Genomic DNA, 25,719 nt, shown 5'->3' with positions numbered 1-25,719 from the left:
CTGAATCCATAAAAGCCCAGATCCAGCCACAATGGGTGAGAAACCACCTGACTGCAGGGGTGGGGGACCACCTCCACCTACAGCATCCCCTCTCCACTGAGAGCTGTTCCATTGCTCAATAAAATTCTTCTCCATCCTTCTCATCCTTCAAATTGTCAGCATATCCTCATTCTTCTTGGATGTGGGACAAGAGTTCAGGAACCACCGAACGCAGGTACAAACTGTAACACAGGCAGTGGGTCAAGTGAGGCCTGGGGGTGGGGGGTGGTGTCACTAGCTATGGAGGGGTCCTTGGTTGGCAAAGTGACCGAGAAAAATCCTACATCAGATATATCAGACAAAACCAAAATGAAAGACATTCTACAAAACAAGTAGCCAGTACCTATCAAAATTTCAAAGTCAAGTAAGATCAGTGACAACTAATTACAATGTGTGACTCTGGCTTGGCTCCTGTGATTGTTGGGAAATGGGAAGTAATTATACAGAGCATCTATTTAAACACGTGATAAAATATTGAATACAGACTATAGATTTGATAATATTGTATTAATACTGTAGTTCCTGATTTTGATAAGAGGGTGTCCTTGCTTCTAGGAAATACACACTGACATATTTAGTGGTAATGGAAGTTTACTCTCAACTTGTTCAAAATAAACTAATGTATATGGAGGGGAAAGAGATGAATTTACGTAAAGCGTGTAGCAGAGTTCTTTGTACTATCCTTTCATCTTCTCTATAAATGATAAATTATATTAAAATTGAAAGTTACCAAAAACTATATTTAGTCCTTGAAATATGGTAAACATGATCATTTTGAACAGCATCTGAGCCGGGCTCAGTGGCTCACACCTGTAATCCCAGCACTTTGGGAGGCTGAGGAAGGCAGATTGTTTGAGTTTAGGAGTTCAAGACAAGCCTGGGTAAAAATGTGAGACCCAGTCTCTACAAAAAATACAAAAATTAGCTGGGCATGGTGGCTTGCACCTGTGGTCCCAGCTACATGGGAAGCTGAGGTTCTAGGACCAATAGTTACCTTCCTCTCTATGATTATACGGAACAGGAGGCATCCTTCCCATTTGATTCAGGACGACAATCCTAAAACTTCTTTCTAAACAAAGTGAACAATTTACCTTGTGTGGGAGAAGGCAGTGTGGGTGTAGGTTTATTGTGGGGAGTGTGCTGGTTAATAATGAGGCTAGAAAGGAGGCAGGCCAGAAATGCAAACAACAACAACAACAAAAAAAAAAAAACCCTGCTCATTTCAATTTTTGTCCCAGCAAGAACCTTGAGCTCAGTTCCCAGGGATGAGAATTCTAACACAGAAAGCACCCAGAAAGGGCGCTGAGGTCTGAGAAGCAAGGAAGTGACCCAGGTTGTTTGCCTGTGGTTGGAAAGGGAAACTACCCCTGCTTCCACTCTGACAGCAGACAAGTTAGTCAACCTACTCAACTGCATTTCTGGCCCATTCCCCATTTCTAACATGAACACTTCCTCCCCTCCAGCCCAATGCTACTCTAGGCAGTCACCAAGAGGCAAGATTTCTGAAATCAAAACTTGAATTAACCAACAAAGGAACATCAGTTCTAGAATGGATTGTAACAGGGATTTTTGTCTTTCTTCTCTGCTGTATCCCCAAGACCTATATTATATATTATGTAGTTTTGGCACATAGTAATTGCGCAGTAAAGCTGTGTTGAGTTACTTGATAAAAGCGAGTCTGTAGAAATAACTTATATGCTCAACATTAATGTCATTGGTTAAGTAGCAATGCATAGAACTAAATATTATGCTATTAAAAAGTTTATTTGTGAAGTTAAGGATATGGAAAAATATTTGATACATACATATATTTTTGAGATAGGTTCTCACTCTTTCACCAAGGCTGGAGGGTAGTGGCAGGATCAAAGCTCACTGCAGCCTCCAACTCCCAGGCTCAAGCAATCTTCCAGCCTCAGGCTCCCAAGCAGCTGGGACTACAGCTGTGCACCATCACATCCAGCTAATTTTTTTTTTTTTTTAAGAGAAGGGGTCTCACTATGTTGCCTAGGCTAGTCTTGAATTCCTGACCTAAAGTGATCCTCCTGCCTCGGAATCCCAAAGTGCTGGGATTACGGGCATGAGCCACAGTGTGGGACTGATACATTAAATTTTTGAAAAAAGGAAACAACATATATTCATGAAGGAAATACACACCCTCCTGGTGAGTTTATGTGTTTTTGTTTTATTGTTTTCTGTGTTATCTGATCACAAATTACTTTTATTTTCAGAAAGAAAAAAATATTTCAATTTTATTTATTGGGGCAACATCCAACCCAGATATAATTACTACCTAGCATGAACTGAATGTGTTACTAACAAACGAAGAAATGCAGAATGGCATACAGTAGGTACAGCGTAGTGCTTGAGAGCATTGATTATGGAGACTATTTAAATACTGGCTCGATAACTTAATAGCTGTGGGACCCACGGTGTTACTTAGCTTCTATCTGCTTTAATTTACTCATCTGTAAACTTGGGATAACATACTTCCTCATAAGGTTGGTGTGAAGACCAAGTGAATTAACTATCGCTTAAAGCACTTACAAAAGTGCCGTGCACCACCGAGATATGCATCCGTTCTCTTTTATTATTATTAGACTCAAAACACTGTAGTAGTTCTAATGAGAGGGGTAAGAATAAAAAATCCAGGCATCTGCGTAGAGCCACACATAAAAGCAACGTAAGAGTGGAAGCGGAATGAAAACATGCTAAAGCCAGCTACAAGCCACAAGCGGGGGTCCACAGGAAGAAATGGTTAATTCTGAAGAGAGTGAATGCAGGAAGTTACAGGAGAAATAACGTTTGAACAGAGTTTAAGAACGAGCAGGACTTCAACAAGTGGCTAGTAAGACACAAGGAACCTGCTAAAGATCTTAGCAAAGGCACAAAGATTACCATCGTGTTGCTCGTTTCTTCCTACTTTGCAGAAGTAACCTCTGGCGAACAGAGGTGGTTGCAGAGCATGCTTATCAAGTAAAATACCACGAGGCAGTAAGCAACGACAGAGGTAACAGTAACAATAATAATTCACCCCAAGGTACTCAACTGGGAAAAGGAAATACATAGGAGTGATGTCGTTAAGAAAGCCAGGACGCACATGGCCCCGTCGCTGCACTACTCTCGTCTAGGAGTCGACAGTGGAGTCTAGATTTGAAGTTTGCACGCGGCGGAACAGCGTCCCTCTCAGGCGGCGAACGGTCTAGGAAAGCGCTCGGAGGAGACCTAGCGTGAGAACTACAACTCCCGCCGAGCCGGAGGGCGAGCTGCCTGCGTAACTTCCGCTTCCGCCACCTGCCCCTCGCACTCTCTTCACTCGGACCCTACCCGGGAGCGGTCCGGCGCGTGACCCCGCGTGACCGGGGCGCGCAAGCCGAGAGGCCCTGGAAGCTGGACTTTGGGACCCCATTGGAAGAAAGGCAACCAGAAAAGGCGAAACTAGACAACCTCGATAGTGATTGGAGCTGATGGAACGAGGGCGGAGCTAAAATCCCAGGGAGACCGGGAAGGGGAAAGGGGCGAAATTGTTCTTTGGTCACATGCTGCGGGGTCTGGTGGGAGGAGCGGTTGCCCAGCGGCCTCTTGGCGCTTCCTGTTTCCGGTTCCCGGAGTGGGGCACATCCAGGCGCTAGGGGGAACGCTGGCCTCTGAAACTAGCTCTGGGACCGGGGTCTGCGGCCGGCCCTTAGCTGGCCCCGTCTCCCATCCCCAGACGGGTATTCACGGGGGATTCTGAGCTTTGGCTGCTCCAGTTCCCCGCGACACGTGAGTGTGAGGGGCGTGGAGGAGGAGGCGGGCTGGGGTGCGCTCACACTTAAGCGTCTATGACAGGAGCCGGGATCGCAATGGCTCCCTTGACCATGGTTCTAGCCAAAGATCTGGCTGAGGAGCCCTAAGAGTAGAATAGAGGCGGAGGCGTGGGGGCGGAGAGTCACGGAGTTCCGAAAGGTGTGAGGGAGAAAGGACTTCCAAAACCAGAGAGGGGATTTACGATACTTGGAAAGCAGGGAAAGGAAGATAACCCCAAGTATGGAGTCCGCTGGAGGTGTTCGTGGATTTATTTGTAGGAGGAATTTTGGCCTGCATCACGGTGGGAGGTCAAGTGGCATCATTTGGAGAAGGTATGGCTCCAAGCACTTGGAAAGTCGGGACACTGGACAGAGCGAGAATTTCTAGCACCCTGGGAGAGGTTTGAGGGGGATTCGACTGTGATATGGATAAGAATGGCTGATGGACGGATTATCATGTGTTCCTCGTGGGGAGCTTCCGCTCTTGGGACAAAGCCGCTACTTCTCTGAGGCTCCTTCTCTCTTGAGTTCTCTAAGCATTAGGCCTTTCAGCCAATTGGGGCTGCTTTTCTAAAAATGTAGGCTGCTGGAGAAAAAGGGATAAGGACTGCTACATCAGAAAGGAGCCAGCGGGAAGACAGTAGAAATTCCACTGGAAAAATGGCCATGGCTGTCTTACCAGATGGGGAAGTGAGTGCTACAGAGGCCCAGTGGTGTAAGCTGCTTCCCAATTGCTGGCTTAGTCATTGGCCACCCTAATAAAGGATAATTTTTAGCATTGCCAAATGGAATAGATGTGTCGTTAGAGAATAAGAAAATTGAAAGAGATTTTTCAAGATCATAAAATCCTGCTCCTTATTTCCGAAGTATATAGACAAACTCTTGTACCTTGAGAATCTAATTGTAGCATATTAAAAGGGGACTACCCAACCCTTCTATTTCGTTCTCTGCCTGATTGTTGCACTCCTATGTTTGTAAGTTTTCCAGCAGTTATCTTTATGCCACGAATCGTCTAAATTGCCCCAGTAACTTCACACACATAAAATATCTGTGTAATGTACAGCAAGTAATTTAATTCTGTAAAGCGTCAGTTTTCTCGTTTTAAAGTATGAAAAATTACACCTATTTTTCTGGGTTGTGAAGATTAATGAACATAATCTAGGTAAAACATTTAGCGAATTATGCCACTGAATCAAAGAGAAGCAGCTTAAATTTAAAGCCAAGCCTTAAGCAGGAAAGAAGAATACAGTATCAATTTATTGCCCTAACTTTTTTAATAATAAGCAAATAAAAGATAGTTCAACTCAGCTAATGGCTGAGGTGTTTAACTTTTCATTCCTTCCTAATTTTGTGAGATTCCTTGTTCTAGTTTAGGAAAAGATATCATCAACTGTCAGTTTTTAATTAGGTCCTGAGAGACTGACTGTAAAGGAAAATGGCAGGCTAAGTTAGTCTAGAAAAAGGAGCCTCCAATTTCTTTTTAGTGAGTCAGCTGGTCAAGTTGTGTGTTGAGCAGTGGGTTAACTTAGGGAAGGTGGTGGGAGTTGGAGGTCTAAGTTCTTTATTTCACCACCTATTCAGTCAACTGTGAGGAATCACTTCCCCTTCACTTCTTAGGAGGAAAAAAAAAAAAGAACCCACAGTTTTGGTTGCCTACTCTCATCTCCAAAAAATTATTATGTACATAGTGGAAATATACATGTAATGACAGACCATGAACTCTGGAGCCAGACTCTCTGGCTAATTCCACTAGCTGTGTCTCGGTTTTCTTATTGGTAAAATAGCAACAATAATTGTATTTACTCATAAGGTTGTGAGGATTAATTAGTTATTTAATATATGTTAAGTGCTTTGAACAGCACCTGGCCCAAGGCAGTAGTCTATTGTTGCCTGCTGTTGTGTGGTTTCAGTGCATTAAATGTGTTATAAGGGCCTTGGACCTCTTGGCTAGCTATGATTATTCTATGGCAACTACCATAATATTACAGTAGTGAATTGATGTTTGGGGTACAGGAAGTCAGGTAGACAATTTCCCGGAATTTGTTGCTTTAGTGGGGTGTGGGAAATAGAAGGTCAGATGTTACTTTGTTTAGGGAAATGGGGAAAGTGCATTCAGGGTCAAGGTTGGAGCTTCCATTTTCCCATCTTCAAACTCATTAGTACCCATGAAAATTCTGCTTGTTTCAAGTTTTATATTTCAAAAATGCGGTGGAGTAAGTGGACCAGCATGAAAAAGAACTAGAGAACTTTAAAGAATATTCATACCAAAGCCCAGATTTGCAGCATTTTATTGTAAGTGAGAAAAGTTTAGAAGAGTTGAATCAGGAAACTGCCCGTGATACTGTTGGAATAAACAAGTAGCGATGGCCTGAGGGATCATTAACAGATATCAGAGTGAAGTGTTTTGCAAGGGTAAATCAGTCTGTCCTGGATATGAGGATGGATTAGAGAAAACAAAATGTTAGGTTTTGGTGGGGTTTTTTTTGCCAAAACCACAGTCACCTTTGCACCAACCTAGTAAGTTTGGGAAAGAGAGCTTGTGTTTTCATTCCTAGAGCAGTACAAGCAGCAGGTGAATTGAATTTACTCTATTGTAAAATGGCTTGGTGATTCCCAATTTGTTGTCATTGATTTGTAGCATAAAAGACAACTGTACTTACTGGAAGTCTAGAAACCCTCGAGACTTGTGACCTGTAGAGGCCGAAGAGGTTTCAAAAGACTTCATCAAGCCATCAAACAGTAAAGAGGCAAGGAGGCAAGGATGGCTCCGTCCAAGCTGTCATCATTCTCTTTTAAGTTTTCTTCATTTCCCTCTTCTCAACCTTGTAGTTTGTTCTGAAAGACTCACCTATACATTAGACTAAAAGTTAAATATAAATGAGTTTTCTGCTGCAGGTGCTCTTGTTACAGATATTAAAATGTACTATGTGTTGCATATGCCAGAGAATCGTGTACTTTCTGGATAGTCAAAATACCATCCATTTATTACACATTCATACGCTTTGTTTCTTTCCCCCTCTCCTGATCCTACCTGCCCTCCCCAACACACACTCTCTCCCAAAGGATGTTCCCTTTCTACAACTGCTGGAGGACTGGACTGCTACTGCTGTTACTTCTGGCCGTGGCAGTGAGAGAATCCTGGCAGGCAGAAGAAAAAACTTGCGACTTGGTAGGAGAAAAGGGTAAAGAGTCAGAGAAAGAATTGGCTCTAGTGAAGAGGCTGAAACCACTGTTTAATAAAAGGTAAATGAGAAGAACCTTAAAGAGCTTGAGAAAATATTTATGTTAAGGTCTTTTCTTACTGATTTTATTTGATAACGTGCTCTCTTTTATGATATAGAGCAAATTCTCAGCCCAGCTTTTAGTTGCCGTGTGCAGTTTTCTCATCTTTCACAGAAAAGTAGCTACTTCCAAGACTGGATCCAAGAGACTAGCTTGTAGAAATTTAAGCATTATTTGATACCTACGTATAATAGGACTTTAGAAATATCGGATAAACATATTTAGGCTGACACGTCATTGTAAGTGTCAGGGATCTTCAGTTATATAAATCTGAAGTTGGTCCCTAAGAAATGAGACTATCCCATGAACATGGGCCCTTATTCATTGGAACATGGTTACTAACAGGCATTCTAAAAATAACTAGAATACTGAGCTATCTTGGGTGGTGTATTTTAATAATTCATCATCAGCAATAAGGATGGTCTGTCAAGGTTATGAATATCTTAAAATTAAACAAATATTCACTCAGCCATGACCTCAAGTAAATCGAGCATGTTGTTTGTTTTGTTTTAATTAAAGGAAAAGGATGCTCTTATTCCTGAGGCTGATAGCTGGTAACTCTCCTCTTCTTTCTTCCCACTTCTCTTGACAGCTTTGAGAGCACTGTGGGCCAGGGTTCAGACACATACATCTACATCTTCAGGGTGTGCCGGGAAGCTGGCAACCACACTTCTGGGGCGGGCCTGGTGCAAATCAACAAAAGTAATGGGAAGGAGACAGTGGTAGGGAGACTCAACGAGACTCACATCTTCAACGGAAGTAAGAACACTCCCCTTCCTACTCTTGATTAACTAATTGATCCCAACCAGTCCCTCTGACAATCCTGTATGTCGTGGCCCTTTCCAGTCTCTTCGGTATATCATATGTGTGGTTCGGCACACCTGAGACTATAATATACCACAGGATGCCTAATTCCACAGCTCCTCTGTAAGTCACAGCTCAGGACAATTGTGCATTACAATTAGTGAAAAACTTATGCAAAATGAAGACTAGCCAGAATTTGTTGTTGTTGTTGTTGTTTTGAGATGGAGTCTCTCTCTGTCACCCAGCCTGGAGTGCAGTGGCACAATCTGCAACCTCAGCCTCTTGGGTTCAAGCAATTCTCCAGCCTCAGCCTCCCGAGTAGCTGGGACTACAGGTGTGTGCCATCACGCCCAGCTAATTTTTGTATATTTAGCAGAGACGGGGTTTCACAATGTTGGCCACGATGGTCTTGATCTCTTGACCTCCTGATCTGCCCACCTCGGCCTCCCAAGGTGCTGGGATTACAGGCATGAACCACCGCTCCCAGCCAACTCTAGCCAGAATTCTATAGCCTAGAGTTCTTTTATTCACCCAAATACTTTTAATGAGTTTCACACTAGACTTAAAAATGCCAACCACCACCACTTTTCATCAAATTAATCAAAAGTTGACCAGTTAAATTTTAAGAGCTCAAACTTTTTTTGCAAACTACTCAGTCTGCAAAACTTTACCCACTGACTTTTGTGCTATGGTGGTGGTATTTCTTAAAAGTCGCATTGCTGGAGAGGACCATGTAAGCACCTATGGTCCAATTCCCTCCCATACAGATAAATAACTAAGTTATACAGGGTAGCTATTTACTCCTGGTAAATAATACAATAAAAAAATAACAAAAGGATTTGGGGCTAGGGGTTATGTGACTAGGTTCTCCTCCTATTTCCTAATCCTGTGACTGGAAAGTCATATCACCTTTTGACTTTATTTTCTCATATGCAAAACGAGGAGCATTCACCTCACAATTATTGAATCAAATGATATTTTGCAAAATAACTGAACACAGTAAATACTAAAGAGGAGATATACATTCCAATCTTAAATATCTGCTTTGAATTTATCTGGGGCTAAGTTGAAATCTTAGATGGGCTTACCCCTGCTGCTCAGCCATTGTATGGAACCTCTTTTTTTGCTTTTAGAAGATATTCAGAAAATGAATCAGTGTTAAGGTATGGATCATAATTGCTTTTGCATTGTCAGCTGCCTACCTTTAATGTTAAAAATTAAGATTATTCTTTTTTTTTTTTTTTTTTTTGAGATGGAGTCTTGCTCTGCCACCCAGGCTGGAGTGCAGTGGCCAGATCTCAGCTACTGCAAGCTCTGCCTCCCGGGTTCCCGCCATTCTCCTGCCTCAGCCACCCCAGTTGCTGGGACTACAGTCGCCCGCCACCTCGCCCGGCTAGTTTTTTGTATTTTTTAGTAGAGACGGGGTTTCACCGTGTTAGCCAAGATGGTCTCGATCTCCTGACCTCGTGATCCGCCCGTCTCGGCCTAAGATTATTCTTAAATGAATATCTGATTCCTGTCTTAAGGGAACACAAGTCTTTGTAAGCAAACAAGTTTAGCTTGGCATTTCTGGTGTACCGAGTTCATACTGATGAGGCTTGTTTACTTGTAACCAATTGCAATGAATTACTCAATTCCACTCTGCCATACCACCCAGATCTGCCTCTGCTTTTCCCCCACGCCATAGCTCCATTTTCCTTGTCCCTCCTCAGGTAATTGGATCATGCTGATCTATAAAGGGGGTGATGAATATGACAACCACTGTGGCAAGGAGCAGCGTCGTGCAGTGGTGATGATCTCCTGCAATCGACACACCCTAGCGGTGAGGCACCCTGGGTTGTATAAGGCGGGGGAGGAGATTGAAAGGACTGACGTGAGGTGGGGGAGAATATCCAGAGGGGACACAATACATTGGAACGGACATTAGAACACTAGCAGCTCAGTTTCTCTCTGTGTCAGACACGCATCTTCCATGGAAAATAGGCTGCTGAACTAGGAAGGAGCAGGTATTTTGGGGGTTTTTTATTTTGTTGCATAGGAGTCAAAACACTTTACCACCTAAATGTGTTATGCCGTCTCATCATCAGGACAATTTTAACCCTGTGTCCGAGGAGCGGGGCAAAGTCCAAGATTGTTTCTACCTCTTTGAGATGGATAGCAGCCTGGCCTGTTCCCCAGAGATCTCCCACCTCAGTGTGGGTTCTATCTTACTTGTCACGTGAGTATGCCTTATCAGAACAGACCTTCTTTCCTTTTGTTTTTAAGATCAGTAACTATATGGTGGTACATAAGCACAAATTGTACATGTGTATATTATACTGTAATTGATGGGGATGACTTTTTAAATCCTCTGGCTATAAAATAATTCTGCCAGGTCACAGTGGCTCACACCTGTAATCCCAGCACTTTGGGAAGCCAAGGCAGGCGGATCACCTAAGGTCAGGAGTTTGAGACCAGCCTGACCTACATGGTGAAACCCTGTCTCTACTAAAAATACAAAATTAGCCAGCACAGTGGCACATGCCTATAATCCCAGCTACTTGGTAGGCTGAGGCAGTAGAATCACTTGAACCTGCGAGGTGGAGGTTGCCGTGAGCTGAGGTCGCACCGTTGTACTCCAGCCTGGGCAACAAGGGCAAAACTGCATCTCAAAAAAAAAAAAAAAAAACTGACTATGCAAGTTTTTTTTAAATGAGATTTAATGTTTAGTTGCCGGTATAGATTTGCATTTGGAGGTGCTTTTTTCCCCTGCTGGAGGACTAGGCAATTTTTATATTATTTCATTCGATTATCAACTTTTAGAGAAATGGAATCATATACTTAACGGTGATTATTCTTGGCCATAGAATCACACCCTGTCACACTTTGGGCCTTTGTTTCTCTTGGACTGACAGCACTCTAATTGGTTTTCTAAGAGCTACCAGCCCCCTTTTTCATTTAGTGTCACTACTCATTTTTCCTTTTCAGGGAATGTATCTTAGGAAAAACAGCTAACAATAAATATAGAGGTTATCCTGAGTTTTACTAGTTCTCAGTTCTTAAGTATAGACTTCTTTCTCTACAGGTTTGCGTCACTGGTTGCTGTTTATGTTGTTGGGGGGTTCCTATACCAGCGACTGGTGGTGGGAGCCAAAGGAATGGAGCAGTTTCCTCACTTAGCCTTCTGGCAGGATCTTGGAAATCTGGTAGCAGTAAGTAACAGGGCAGCTGGTTGAATTTGTAGCCTGCAAACAAGGCTGGGTGACCAACCATCCTGGTCTGCTCACACTGAGGGGGTTCCTGGGACACAGGACATGGAGTGCTAAAACCACAAAAGTCCCAGTAAACAAGACGGTTGCCCTAGTACAAAGTAGTAAGTGGCATAGCATCCGTTTCTTGCCTTGGTAAGAAATTGCTGAAAGAGCAACACTGTTGATGACCAGGTGGGCTCTTCTGAATCTGATTTAGCTTTTAAGTGGGCCTGGGTGGGAAGAAGGGGAGGCCTAAGAAACTTTTTCTCCTGTTGTCCCAAATTGAATTTAGGCTGATTGTCACATCTTTTAGGTTTTCTCATTATCCCTGTAGAAAACCAATTCTTGCCACATTCCTAGACCATAAGTACATTTTTCTCATAACCTAAAGTTGGATGCTCCAAATTATTATTATTTTTTTTCTCCCCTACAGGATGGCTGTGACTTTGTCTGCCGTTCTAAACCTCGAAATGTGCCTGCAGCATATCGTGGTGTGGGGGATGACCAGCTGGGGGAGGAGTCAGAAGAAAGGGATGACCATTTATTACCAATGTAGATTGCACTTTATATGTCCAGCCTCTTCCTCAGTCCCCCAAACCAAAGCTACACAGCCAGATTTCTCAAGCAGTCTCACCTCCAGTCTCTCATCTCACCCTTACTATTGCTCTTGCTTTCCAGTTTGCTTTTATTTGCATCTTCTCACTAGTAAAACTGCCTTCCCTTTGTTCCTTATTTTCTGTTTTTTCTCTAGAGAGGTACAGTTGTAAGTCAGACTTAATATTAATAGGGCCTGTGAAAACAGGCTTTTGCATTGTCTCTTGACATCACAAGGTACAACAGGCATATGGGCAAAATGGTGTGGCAGGCTCACTGGCCCTTTGTTTTTTAAACACATTTTCACAAGTTTTTGAGACACTGGATTTCTTTAATTAAAAAAAAAATGCCAAGAAACATTATTTATACAGGTTTGATTGCTTTCATGTTGTTATTCTGTACCCTATAGTAGTCTCCATGAGAATCTGGTATTTCTTGCTGCTTGGAACTACTTTGCAGTGATTACTTGGTTGCCGTCCAAGTACTCTCATTTAGTCTGAGCCTGGAGATGTTCTAGACTTGCTTCTCCCACCTCTGGGATTAGGACAGGAAAAATGTGAAATTTCCCTTTACAGGATTATACGGTACCATCACATCATTTGTGGAAATTGGGGTAACTGTATAGCTGGGATTGGGCCATGGATTGTGGTCTTATCTGTCCACATACAGCCAAAATGCCTATCCAGAAATCCAGTCCACTGGAAAGGAAAATTGGAACTCCTGTGCCACAGGGGTTCCAGAAAAGGGAAGTCACTTTACCTTGCGGTGGTGGGATCCTGATGTCTTTCTTCCATTTGTAGTAAAAGCTGGTAAAGCTTTTCTTACTCCTGGTTCCCTATACCAGTATTTCTAAACGTGTCGCACTTTCTCCACAGGCATGTGGTTTTGACCTTTTTTTCAATCTTCTGGAAAGGGAATGGAAGCAGAAGTGGGACATCGAGGGCTCTGCTGTCCTCTGCGCTGGGTGTGGAATGCTGCTGCACCTGTCCCTTCTGCTGGCTCAGGGAAGTGTCTTCTTGCCCACATTTCTGTGGGGAAAGGTTTTTAATCCTCCGATGCTTCCATGTTCCTGTTTAGGCCATGTGCCCAGAAACCTGGACTGATCTTTCTGTAATAGTGAACCCCTGGGCCACTGAAGAGTAATATGGCTCCACTGGACACAAAAGAGGAATGGAATCAATAGGCAGGGGGCCTTTTCTAAGCCTTAGGAAAAGAAAATGAAACTATTTCATCTTTGGACTTTTCAATACTATTGGAGTGATTTTTTCTTTCTAAACAGGGAAAATAATGTTACAAAAGCATCTTTTTTGTTATTTGTTTGCATCCCTCCCCCCCACACCCTGGTGTTTTAAAATGAAGAAAAAAAAACATCACTTTTTGTACAAAAACTCGTAATGATTAAAAAAACAAACAAAACATATTGGCCTAGTCATTTGTGTGAACGTGGGCAAAGACTGGAATAGAGTAAGACAACTGAAACCGATTTTCATCCTTTTACTGAGGAAAAAAATATTTAATATTTTTGTTGTATAAGGAATAGTGCCTAAGGCAGGTACTTATACTCCTGACCTTAGCCCCACGCACTCTGGTTTTATACAGCTATAGGACAGAGCAGAGTTGGAACTGAAAAATAGGGTACAAAATAACAAATTGGAGGGGAACAGTGGGATGCAGAAAGAATGAGCAGCCACATATGCCCCAGTCAAATACTTTTAGTCCCTGCAGCATAAGAAAGATGCCAATCAAGTCTACACTGGCTGGGGATCCTGCCGGGAGAAAAGATTCAATCACAAGGGAGTAAGTGACAACAGAGAGAAAACTCTGAGCCACAGCTACACTGGCAGAGGGCGTACCAGATTTTGCTACTTGTGTCACACAAGCTAGAAAAACCCTACCTCTCCCATTGGGCAGGCAACCTAACATTCCACCCAGTTCCTTGCCTTACCATACTATGTATTCCTCCTCTTGGAGGATTAAGACCTGGGCTAAATGCTCCATTCCAGGATAAGGCTGAGCAGTCCTAGTTCTCTAGACTGCCTCTTTTATAAAGATTGGATTAAGGTAGGTGGAAATGGTGAGAATTGTAAAGATTTTACAAAATAAAGTAGAACCCAGAGAAAATGTCAAAGCTGCCGCCATGTAGCACCAGCAACCAATTCTTGGACTTCTCTTCCCTGTCTCAGTAATCCCCTACAGAAGGTTACATGATTGGAACAGCTCTTTCTTCCCTGCAAAATCTCTGCTGGTACCAGGTTATAACCTGGACAGTGGGGAGTGTCTGCCTTAGGCTGGTTTGTGCAACAGGGCCACCTTAGGTCTCCTTGAGGACATTTATCTTGGCGCAGATCTTGAGGGCAGGGCCCAGCTTGATGTTCATGGCACTCATAAGATGTTCTTCTTTAAGTAATAAAAGGGCCTGTCCATCAATCTCCTGTGAGCGAAATTCCTCCGCAATCTCTTGGCAGCCTAGAAGAAATGGTGAGAACACGTAGGTAGTGCCGGATGATAGGAGGAGGGAAACTAAATGAAACTGAGGTCTAGCAATGATTAATTCCAAAGTACTTGTCCTAAATTCAGTAATACGAAGTCAGATGGCAAGCTTTAAAAGGAAAATGAAATTAGAAAGAATTGGCTATTTTAAAAATGGCAGAGGCTCACACCTGTAATCCCAGCATTTTGGGAGACCAGGGTAGGCAGATCCCTTGAGCCCAGGAGTTGACCATCCTGGGCAACATGGCAAAACCTTGACTCTATAAACACAAAAGTTAGCTGGGCATGGTGGTGCATGCCTATAGTCTCAGCTACTTGGGAAACTGAAGCAGGAGGATCATTTGAGCCCAGGATGCAGAGGTTGCAGTGTGCCAAAATACATGCCACAGCACTCCAGCCTGGGCGGCAGAGTAAGACTGTCTCAAAACAACAACAACAACAAAGCCAAGGTCCAAGACCAAGAAAGGAAAAGCAACTAAATTGTTCAACCACAGAAATAACTTCATTCAAATAGCGTGGAGATGGGAGAAAGCGAGAGAACAAAAAAGCATGTTTTCTTTTATACTGGCAAAAAGATTCTTTGTGATCTTTTTGTTTAAGGGCCCAGAATTGAGACAAATAGCAAGAAGGGTAGGGTAATTTTCATTTCTGGAGAAAACTCTTTGTCAAGAATAGCATATAGGCTGAGTGCGGTGGCTCACACCTATAATCTCAGCACTTTGGGAGGCCAAGGCAAAAGGATCTCTTGAGCCCAGGACTCCAAGACCAGCCTGGACAACATAGGGAAACCCTGCCTCTGTTTAAAAAACAAACAGGCCGGGTGCGGTGGCTCAGGCCTGTAATCCCAGCACTTTGGGAGGCCGAGACGGGCGGATCACGAGGTCAGGAGATCGAGAGACCATCCCGGCTAACACGGTGAAACCCCGTCTCTACTAAAAAATACAAAAAAAACTAGCCGGGCGAGGTGGCGGGCGCCTGTAGTCCCAGCTACTCGGGAGGCTGAGGCAGGAGAATGGCGTAAACCCGGGAGGCGGAGCTTGCAGTGAGCTGAGATCCGGCCACTGCACTCCAGCCTGGGCAACAGAGCTAGACTCCGTCTCAAAAAAAAAAAAAAAAAAAAAAACCAAAAAAGACTAGCAAACAAGCCCTCTTTGAAGAGTGGGGCAACAATAAGCCACTTAGTTTCTAATACCCTGCTCCACTGAAAAAAAAATTTTCTCCATGGTAGGTATCGTAATTACACATAAAAAATATTTTATCCAAAAATTTAGTGAGAAATGCAGCTACATCATGAAATATGAGAATCGGCCGGGCGCGGTGGCTCAAGCCTGTAATCCCAGCACTTTGGGAGGCCGAGACGGGCGGATCACGAGGTCAGGAGATCGAGAGACCATCCCGGCTAACACGGTGAAACCCCGTCTCTACTAAAAAATACAAAAAAAACTAGCCGGGCGAGGTGGCGGGCGCCTGTAGTCCCAGCTACTCGGGAGGCTGAGGCAGGAGAATGGCGTAAACCCGGGAGGCGGAGCTTGCAGTGAGCTGAGATCCGGCCACTGCACTCCAGCCTGGGTGACAGAGCAAGACTCCGTCTCAAAAAAAAAAAAAAAAGAAATATGAGAATCAAACACTGTAAAATTACTGACACTATAGAAGATAATGTCAACCCAGAAAAAAATTAGGAAGTCAACTTGAATAAATATTAGGAGTAGAGCCGCTATATTAGCATTCAAGCTCCCACTGCTTTAAAGTCAATTACTTTCCCTCTTATCAAGGCCCCTGCGGGATGATGTAAGGAAAACAACCTGGGTTCTGTTGAAGAGAGGGTCAGTACCTTGGAGAGAAGCAATAAACTCGTACACCTCCTCTACACTCCAACGGCTGGGATTACTGGACAGGAACACAGGGTTGATGCCATGTAATTCTGGTGTAGGTGGAGCTGTATTGGGATTCCCCAGATCACGTTCTCCATGCGCAGCTCTTACTGATAAAGGCCCAGGAGATGTTGGAGAGAGTGCTTCATCATAACTGGAATTATCTGAACCTCGGCTGGAGTCTTCTTGACCCTATAGGGAAAATAGCAAACCAGTGAGGTCAGTGTCAAAGGTTTATTCCCCTCTCTCTCTTCCCAAACCACCCTGGATTGGGCGTAGAAGAAAAACTAATCTTACCACATATGAAATAAGCAGCACTTTATTTGCAAATGCCCAAAATCTACTCTCAAGTGTCTTTTAAATAGAAACTGTATCACCTCCTTGATTCTCCCCATGACCTAACAATTGATCTATTTTCTGTACTCAAGTACAGTGTAAGGATTAATGGATATATGAACCAGTAGTTAGGTAAGAGGTCCAGACACAAAGGGGGTCAGGGTCTCTTGGAATTTGGAGTAATGCAATCAATGTGAAACCAGAGTTCTCACCTCACGCCCTCTTACCTGGGCAAATGAATTGCCCTGTAGGGAAAGAAAAAAGACCCACTTTAAAGGCATCTGGCTCTGCAACAAGCAGCTCACCCGGTGGCACTTGCCCTGAATCTTGGCACGGGCAATGTCAGAGGAGCTGCGGCGGGGTCCACGCCTGCGAACGCGAGCGTAGTTGGCTTCTTGAAACTCTTTCATTTTTTTCCTCTTCAGCCGGAACTGATGGCTACAGCTCACATTGTACCTACAGGACAGGGCACATACAGGATGTCAATAGTGCCACAGAAGACTACCCTGCTCTAAATGTGAATTGCTGCTTATGAGCTGATTTGGGGAAGGGAATAAAAGCAAGGAGGCAGACATAAAATATCAGCTATGAGACGATCCTGGGGAAGGGGTGTAACATTAGATGGAGATATCAGTGCTGAGGGCAAGGAGGAGGGTGCCCAGAGTACCTCTTAGCGCAAGTCATGGAGCAGAACCTCTTAGAGCCACGAAACTGCTCTGCGGGGGCGTACTTCCCACAGTACTCGCACTTCAGGAGATTCGCCTTCTTATCTAACTCTAAAAAACAAGGCATTGCTGGACAGTCACCATGGGTTTCTGCTGCCCCTCAAGCAATCATTAGGCTCAGAGCTGGATTCTAAAATTATTCTCAGGGTTTACCCCCAAAAACCTACACAACCTAGTTGAGAATCCCTAAAACACAAAGTTCAAAATCTAAAACCATGAAGACGTGTCCCTTGAGAACTTTATGACATCTTCCTAATCTTAAGCCAAACTCTTTCCATTTTAGATGTCTTACTAATTTTATCCTAATTCATACTCTTAGATTTCAGATATGATTCAACTTCTGAGGAAAGAGGAACTAATTACTAATGCCTAGAAAGATATAAGATCCATCTACCACAAGGATTTCCAAAAGCAGGGGGAAAATGTAAATAAGAGTCCTTAAGACAGATTATAAAATCTAGAATAAGGAGAACTGGAAATTAAAGACATAAACGTCCTATTTTAGATCATCTTTTGAAAAAAAAAATTTTTTGAGACCGGGTCTCACTCTGTCATCCGGGCTGGACTGCCGTGGCACTATCTTGGATCGCTGCAACCTCCACCTCCCGGGCTCAAGCAATCCTCCCACCTTGGCCTCCCAAGTAGCTGGGACTACAGGCACGTGCCACAATGCCCAGTTAATTTTTATATTTTTTTGTAGAGAGAAGGTTTCACTATGTTGCTCAGGCTGGTCTCAAACTCCTGAGCTCAAGAAATCCACTGGTCTTGGCCTCCCAAAGTGCTGGAATTATAGGTGAGAGTCATCACACTCGGCCAAAAAATACATCTATAGAGTAAAGAATAATTCAGGGGCTGGGCGCGGTGGCTCACACCTGCAATCCCAGCACTTCGGGAGGCCGAGGCGGGCAGATCACCTGAGGTGGGGAGTTGGAAACTAGCCTGACCAACACGCAGAAACCCCATCTCTACTAAAAACACAAAAATTAGTCGGGTGTGGTGGCGCATGCCTGTAATCCCAGTTACTTAGGAGGCTGAGGCAGGAGAATCGCTTGAACCCAGGAGGCGGTGGTTGCAGTGAGCCAAGATCACACCATTGCACTCCAGCCTGGGCAACAAGAGCAAAACTCCATCTCAAAAAAAATAATAACAATTCAAAAGGTTACTTTAGCTGGATAAATTCCCCTAACCTTATATAACTCCTTTTCTGTGATTCTACATACTCTGATATATAATATGGCTTCTATGTGTAGACGGACTTCATTTTATCCCTACTTTTTTTTTTTTTTTTTTTTGAGACAGAGTCTCGCTCTGTCGCCCAGGCTGGAGTGCAGTGGCGCGATCTTGGCTCACTTCACTGCAACCTCCACCTCCCAGGTTCAAGTGATTCTCCTGCCTCAGCCTCCTGAGTAGCTGGGACTATAGGCGCACGCTGCCACACCAGGCTAATTTTTGTATTTGTAGTAGAGACAGGGTTTCACTAAGTTGGCCAGACTGGTCTCGAACTCCTGATCTCAGGTGACGTGCCTGCCTTGGTCTCCCAAAGTGCTGGGATTATAGGCATGAGCCACCATGCCAGGCCTTATTTCTACTTTAAATAAACAGGTAACTACTATTTTACACTGAGTCCTCAAACACATCTCCACAAGCCTCCTTCCCCTAAATGGGTCTCTAAATAAATACTCACCGGCAGAGGGGCTGTCTACTCCCAAAGGGCCACCTGACTGATTCTCAGTCAGCCCTGTCGGAAGGCCAGTCTGTAGTGGCTTCTCAGACTCCTTCAGTAACTGAGAACAACCCACCTGTCCCAGAAAACATTTAGAATTAAGTTAGCCTGATCCCTTTCTGCTTCTCTATAGCTTTCCCCAACATTTCCCAATCAATATTATGTCTTTGCTTGGATCTCTGAGTTAAAGACCAAGTCTGGTTCAGAGAGAATCACTTTCAATATGTTAATCATTTAAGAGTGGTAACTGGTCTCTATACAATAGTTTGGAAATGAAAAAAAAAAGTAGTAACTGGCTTTTCTTTCCAGATAAGCCAATGGAGAACAGGTTCCTACACCGGCTCCCTATTTTGTCCTCTTCCTTCCTATGGCGCTGAAAATGCCCTAGGAGTCAAGACACCTCAGTTCTAGTCCTGGTTCTACAAACCCTAGGAAAGCTCCTTAACTTCACTACTGTTCTATTCATTATAAAACAAACTAGTTAATCTAACTAAACATTACAGTTTTAAAGGTTACTTTCTTCCTTTTTTTCTCCTCTTCCTAACATTTTCATTTTATGCTTCACACACTCCTTTTCCTTTCCTTCTTTATAACTAAATAAACAGCGTAACTGAACCATTCTTTAATTAAATAGTTCTGTGCCTTTTATTTTTACTGGAGTTTGAAAAGACAACAATCAAACCAAGTCCCCACTTCAAAGTCCCACCTTGTGGCCCTGCCCTCACCGGGAAAGGTTCTGCTCCTTCCTGGATAACAAAGCCTTCAATGATGTGGGTGAGAATCTGGGGCTTCACGATGGCCTGTGGGGGTTTTGAGTCACCCATCTGTCTAGACACCATGGCTAGTGTAGGAGGCGGTACTGATGGGGCAGGGGTCAAGGCTACTAGTTCACTGCCTGGGGTATTAGCATTCATATTAGCCACTGATTCAGCTTTTTCTGGAAAATAAACACAGATTAAGCAATAGACATGAGATGAAATATTGATCCATCTATTAGTTGAGCCGGCATGATCTTCCATAATAATCTATGTTTACCCTTGACAATTCACCCTGGATTCCCTGTTTTTGGATCTATTCATTTGTCCACCAACTTCTGGTCCATTTTCTACTCAACCAGATTTATCTTTTAGCTCACTCAGAACATTTCTCTACTCTGTGTGCACTACAACAGCATTTTAGAAGTCAGTTACTCACCTCCAAGACTGCTCTTCTCATCCATGACTTTTGGGCTCTCTGCTACTGGAGATGCCTTGGCAGGAAGCATTGAACCCAACGTGGAGACATCATCTCTCTCCTCCTCAGAGTCAGCCTTGCGTTTGACAGGCAATGTTTGGGGTTTACCCTATAAAGAAGAGGAAAGAAACAAAGATGTACAAATGAAGGATAACAAGGAACCACAATTATTACCATAAATAATCTCTTTCAAAGAAAATTTTCTTAGTTCCAGATTTGCCAATTTATCTACTTCCCATGGTACACTAAAATTCCTGGTCATTCCTAATAACTTTACATCAGGACAAAAGAAAATGTAACATGATTTAGTCCTGACCTAGGTCTTGAGAACCTATATTCATGCAGACCAACCAAGAACTGTTGTTTTTTTCAAGGACTGATTTGGTTAAGGCTATCTTGATCTAACTTATTACATACCCAAAACCCAGAAAAGTATCAGTAACAAATTTAGGAGTATAAAGTTCAGATATTATACATATTAATGTGTCACTCTCTTACAGAAAAAGCAGATAAATGCCAGTATTAACCCTCTTAACTCTTTATTCCCCTATTAAATTAAGCTCTATTTCCACTCAGCCCCAGGTCCACTCTCATGCATAATAGTGCCCTCAAAACCATCAGACATCACTCACCGGCAAGTGCACAGACTGCATATAGAAGGCAGCAGGGACCTGGGCTACAACAGGTGAGGAGGTGGTAGCCCCACCCTTCACCACATGTGCTGTCCCCTGCACAGGAGCAAGGGTCATCCCAGGGGCCAATGTGGGAGGGCACTCCTGCAGTGCACCAGGAGCCTGGGATGAAGGTGGCGAGGAGGCCAAATGGGCCTGACCAGACTGCACTGGACCTGGCATCCCCCGGGAAGTAGGTACAGCAGCTGCCAGCTGTGCCAACCCCAAAGCCTGTGCCTGGGCTGTACCTGGCTGTCGAGTGCCTACAACTTGCACTGGGATATGGGGTGGTGGTTGCTGGGTAGCTGACATCTTAGCAGTCCCTAACTGAGGTGGCTTGATAGGTGCTACAGGTGGTTTGGATTGGATGGGAATTGGTGGCTTAGGGGCTGCATCAGGTGGAAGAGACAAGGGTGAAGACTGAAGCATGGGCTGAACGACCAGGGTTTGGGCTTGCTGCTGGGACTGCGAAGGTGGGACCTGCTGAGTAGGTGGGACCTGTGGTGGCTGAGGGGCAGTGAGAGTGGTGGCTTGCGGCTGCTGCTGTTGCTGCTGCTGCTGTTGTTGCTGCTGCTGCTGCGCCAACTGGAGGTGTGTAGCTGTGTGAAGGAGCTGAGACTGACGATGCTGGAACTGCTGCTGGTGGTGGATGGCAATCTGCTGCTGGATCACCACCTGTTTCTGCTGGAGGTGGATCTGTTGCTGTTGCTGAATCAGTGAATGGGGCTGGATTTGTGTGTAGGTGGCTGTAGGAACAATCCCAGAACAGAATAAAGAGAAAAAAGAGCAGAGAATAATAACCATTCTAAATTAAAAGTAAAATCATTTTTCCAAGGTATACCTAGCTTTGGAATTATGCGGTGAAAATAAATCTAGTCAGTATGAAACTTGGACATCACTTCATCCATACTCTTTCCACTGAATCAGACATTATCAACTACCACTAGTCTTAAAGATCCCAGAGAAAGAACTCCCTTGCTCAATCATTTCAGAGCCTCAGTAATTTCTTGTGTCTCTTATCTTTGCCATACTTAAATATTGTACTCTTTTACTCTGTACTCAGCAAAGAAGAATGGTTAGCCCCTCCTCCATTAGACTTGGAGTTTCTCAAAGGCTGAATCCAATGTTTTATTTATTTTCACATCCCTAATACAGAGCTCAGGGCCTGACACTTCAGAAGCACTTAATATTCACTGAAAAAATAGATATTCACAGAGTTAAAGATACCAACATCTTCCCATGAATGACTTGGATTTTACAAACCATCAGCTTAGATCACTATCTAAGTCTTAAGAGTCAGCACCTGTCAGCTCTGACCTAAGTTTCCTCCACTATAAACTGGGATTGACAAACTCTACTTCTCCATATTGCACCAGATTGTCCAGAGATCAAATCATGTGATAAAGCACTTTAGAAATATAACTGCTAGAGTATGTAAATACCAAGTATAATAATAACTAACTTTTAATTTTTTGTGTGAGTAAATTATCTAAGTATATCAACAACTAAGGTGCTAGAAACAAAAAAGGCAAAAATCAACTTGACCAAATAAGATACACACATCTAACTACATCTTACCCGCAGTCTGAAAGCAAGTATAAACTATCGGCCTTGCCCTGTCACCTAGGCTGGAGCGCAGTGGTGCAATCCCAGCTCACTGCAACCTCTGCCGACCGGGTTCAAGCTATTCTCCTGCTTCAGCCTCCAGAGTAGCTGGGACTACAGGCGTACACCACTATGCCCAGCTAATTTTTGTATTTTTAGTAGAGACAGGGTTTCACCATGATGGCCAGGCTAGTCTGAAACTCTGACCTCAAGTGATCCACCTGCCTCGACCTTCCAAAGTGTTGGGATTACAGGAGTGAGCCACCGCACCCCACCTCTCTATTAGTCTTAAGTGCTCTAAGGCATTTGTACTATATCTGCTCTACGCTGGACCAAGTAACCACATTAAACAGTGAGGAGAGAATTCATCCCTTATAGTAAATGCTAAGTTACATGAAGACAAGGAATCTGCTTTTCAAAAATGTATCCCCAGTAATTCCTAGAAAACAGCAAGCAATTCAGTAAGATGTGATGAATGAATAGACAGAGTGATAAACTGAAGAACTAACAGCCTAAGAAAGTGGACAGGGCAACTTGTAAGCTGACTATTGCCTGGTAGAAACAGATAAGATCTGTATCTGTCACTTGTCCTCCGACTCTGAAATAATATGTTCAAGGCTGATATGATTCCCATTCCTTCCTCTATTCAAGGACCAACAGAAGCGGGGAAAAAACAAAAAGGTGAAGAAAAAAAGGCAAAAAAAGAAAAAAAGGAAAATTTCACATTAATTCTGAGAGAATAATGACATTAGGAGTGACAATTTACCTGAGCTAATAAGTGTCTGGCTGGGCGCAGGTGTGGCTGTCCGTGTCAGGTTCATACCCACATTCTGCTGACCGCTCCCATCTGCTTCTGCCTTCTTGGCTGCTGCACTTTCTGCCTCTGTCTGGCTGCCCTGGCTCACAGTCACTGTTTGGGCTGCAGGCAAGGGCTGCACCACTCCTGTGCCCTTCCTGGGACAGCTCCCACCACCCACTCCTGAGGAAGGCAACTGGCCCAAACCACCATGTGCCTGGCCACCTCCACCTGGACCCATGGACCCCGGGATGCTATTCCCACTGCCTCCACCAGCTTGACTAAGATTGAGGGACTGGCTTGTGGCCCCAGAGGAAGCCTGTGCCACCGCTAGGGCCTGGCTAGAGGCCTGGGAGAGGCTAGAGACGGGGGAGGCTCCCGGAGGAATGGCCTTCTGAGTGGAGCCTTGCATTGGAGGTCCTTGAGCTGAGGCCTGTTGATTCCTTACTGCCAAGTTCTGCACCTGAAAGACATGAAAAAACAGATTGAGAAAAGGAGGACTGGAGGCATTAAGGTCAAAGATTCAAAAGCAGCCAGGATAGCTATTGTGTCATATTCTACAGAATACCTCAGCTCGTATCTCTGCCTTTACAATATACTTTAAGGCCTTCCTACCTCCTAGGGAGGAACTCTGGAACCATATCTAATTTTTCAGCCACGTTCACTCACTAGCAAGTGTGTCATCAAGTGTGGTCATTTATTCCTTCAAAATCTCTCTTCAGTTACCCCTTTCCTCGCCATTCAATCATTCAGCACCTCCCAAAACCTCGCCATTCAACCATTCAGCACCTCCCAAAAACCTACTATGCCTCAGGTACTACATTGGATACTGGAAATGCAGAGGAAAGACACAGTCTCTGCTCTTAATGATGACTTTCTACTACAGAAGACAAGAAAATTACCACTTACGATATAAGATGTATAGATATACACCCAGTACCATAGGAGTACAAAGAAGGAAGAGCAACTAAGACTAGGGAGATCAAGAAAGGGCTTCCTAAAACACGTGATGCTGATCTGACACTCAGTAGGCAATGGTGAAGGTGGGGGTTTAAAGATATTGGTAATAGCATTTGCAAGGCCAGAGCCAAAAAAGGATTATTATTTAGACCAGGCGCTGTGACTCACGCCTGTAATCCCAACACTTTGGGAGGCCAAGATGGACAGATTGCTTGAGTTCAGGAGTTCGAGAACAGCCTGGGCAACACTGCCTCTACAAAAAATGCAGAAAATTAGCCAGGTATGGTGGCAAACACTTGTAGTCCTGGCTACTCAGGAGGCCAAGGTGAAAGGATCACTTGAGCCTGGGAGGCAGAGATTGCAGTGAGCTGAGATCATGCTACTGCACTCCAGCCTGGGTAACAGAGTGAGACCCTGTCTGTGGAGGGAAAAAAAAAAAAAGACATTATTTTTAAATATTATAGAAAATATGTATAATTTCTAAAAAGACTGTATTTTTAGAAATTATAAATATTATGTTTGGGGTAAATTACAAGGAATGGAAAGAAACGAAGCTAGGAAGGCAGGCTGTGGATAAGGAGGTAGGAAGGTGCTTGGCCATTAAGGGCCTGGTGTGTTGAAATAAGGAATCTGAACTTTAGTTTGGGAACAGCAAGTTTATCTGTCTTATTCACTGTTATATTCCTAGCACCTTCATAGTTCTGGCACATAGTCAGTACTCTAAAATATGGATAAAGGGAAAGAATGATGCCCGCTTAACGGATTATAGGAAGCCAATAAAGGTTATTAATCAAAATAAACATTCATTTATACATTTATACATTTCTGATTGAAGTATAAATCAATACACTTCCTATTTTAGAAAATATTTGTTATCATATCCTAAAGTTGAACATTCACACACTCTCTAACCCAGAAATTCCACAAGAGAAACTCTTGCCATGTACCACAGGAGGCATGTATAGGAATGTTCATGGTGGCACTATTCATAGCAACCACAACCTGGAATCAACCCAAAGGGCCATCTACAGAAGAGAAGATGAATAAACTATAGCCGGGCGCGGTGGCTCAAGCCTGTAATCCCAGCACTTTGGGAGGCCGAGACGGGTGGATCACGACGTCAGGAGATCGAGACCATCCTGGCTAACACGGTGAAACCCCGTCTCTACTAAAAAATACAAAAAACTAGCCGGGTGAGGTGGCGGGCGCCTGTAGTCCCAGCTACTCGGGAGGCTGAGGCAGGAGAATGGCGTGAACCCGGGAGGCGGAGCTTGCAGTGAGCTGAGATCCGGCCACTGCACTGCAGCCTGGGTGACAGAGCGAGACTCCGTCTCAAAAAAAAAAAAAAAAAAAGAATAAACTATAGTATATTCATACAATGGAACAGTATGTAGAAACTACAATTAATAAACTACAATGACTCCAACAAAACAAATGGATCATGACAATGTTACTAAGAAAGCACTCTCCAAAAGTGTACATACAGCCTGAGTACCTTATACATTTCAATACAATTAAAAAATATATATGGTGTCCGGGGTTTGCTTCAAAATACTCCACAGGCGGAGAAGGGCC

General features: G+C 43.8%; 3 protein-coding genes across 12 annotated transcripts in view; 1 reads left to right on the top strand and 2 right to left on the bottom strand.

The window, feature by feature from the left end:
- LOC105499882 (killer cell lectin like receptor G1) overlaps window positions 1-3,248 on the bottom strand; it is a 62,358-nt gene extending 59,110 nt beyond the window's left edge. The window contains exon 1 of the mRNA XM_071072227.1: window positions 3,137-3,248. The gene's annotated coding sequence lies outside the window, so the exon portion shown is untranslated. The remainder of the gene's footprint in view (window positions 1-3,136) is intronic.
- Window positions 3,249-3,384: 136 nt separating this feature from the next.
- LOC105499883 (mannose-6-phosphate receptor, cation dependent) lies at window positions 3,385-13,150 on the top strand. Of its 6 annotated transcripts, none has more exons than XM_011772730.2 (8): window positions 3,385-3,801; window positions 6,463-6,571; window positions 6,888-7,067; window positions 7,699-7,865; window positions 9,623-9,732; window positions 9,998-10,128; window positions 10,975-11,101; window positions 11,574-13,150. In XM_011772730.2, exons 3-8 carry the CDS (start codon window positions 6,889-6,891, stop codon window positions 11,694-11,696), a joined length of 837 nt encoding a protein of 278 aa, XP_011771032.1. In that variant the 5' UTR covers window positions 3,385-3,801; window positions 6,463-6,571; window position 6,888; the 3' UTR covers window positions 11,697-13,150. The 6 variants fall into 6 exon arrangements, with proteins under 6 accessions (XP_011771032.1, XP_011771031.1, XP_011771028.1 ...); XM_011772729.2 differs by having other exon boundaries at window positions 6,463-6,579; XM_011772726.2 differs by lacking the exon at window positions 6,463-6,571.
- Window positions 12,070-25,719, bottom strand: part of LOC105499884 (polyhomeotic homolog 1) — a 27,929-nt gene continuing 14,279 nt past the window's right edge. For all 5 annotated transcript variants that reach the window (XM_011772736.3, XM_011772737.3, XM_011772732.3 and 2 more), the window contains exons 7-15: window positions 23,155-23,647; window positions 20,745-21,529; window positions 20,074-20,221; window positions 19,605-19,816; window positions 18,841-18,955; window positions 17,099-17,207; window positions 16,737-16,887; window positions 16,056-16,287; window positions 12,070-14,200 (exon numbers count right to left, since the gene is read on the bottom strand). In XM_011772736.3, the coding sequence (XP_011771038.2) occupies window positions 14,046-14,200; window positions 16,056-16,287; window positions 16,737-16,887; window positions 17,099-17,207; window positions 18,841-18,955; window positions 19,605-19,816; window positions 20,074-20,221; window positions 20,745-21,529; window positions 23,155-23,647 (2,400 nt within the window). In that variant the 3' untranslated portion in view covers window positions 12,070-14,045. The remainder of the gene's footprint in view (window positions 14,201-16,055; window positions 16,288-16,736; window positions 16,888-17,098; window positions 17,208-18,840; window positions 18,956-19,604; window positions 19,817-20,073; window positions 20,222-20,744; window positions 21,530-23,154; window positions 23,648-25,719) is intronic.

Source organism: Macaca nemestrina, chromosome 10 (assembly GCF_043159975.1).
Source record: "Macaca nemestrina isolate mMacNem1 chromosome 10, mMacNem.hap1, whole genome shotgun sequence".
Classification (NCBI taxonomy): Eukaryota; Metazoa; Chordata; class Mammalia; order Primates; family Cercopithecidae; genus Macaca; species Macaca nemestrina.
This window is presented reverse-complemented; position numbering and strand designations above follow the sequence as displayed.

What these genes read in the sequence shown, in the direction of transcription:
- LOC105499883 (XM_011772725.3), top strand. Translation starts at nt 4,066, where the DNA reads ATGGAGTCCGCTGGAGGTGTTCGTGGATTTATTTGTAGGAGGAATTTT. An exon ending in AGTGGCATCATTTGGAGAAG is followed by an intron (nt 4,158 to 6,887) that starts GTATGGCTCCAA and finishes TCTCTCCCAAAG; the next exon opens with GATGTTCCCTTTCTACAACT. An exon ending in GACTCACATCTTCAACGGAA is followed by an intron (nt 7,866 to 9,622) that starts GTAAGAACACTC and finishes GTCCCTCCTCAG; the next exon opens with GTAATTGGATCATGCTGATC.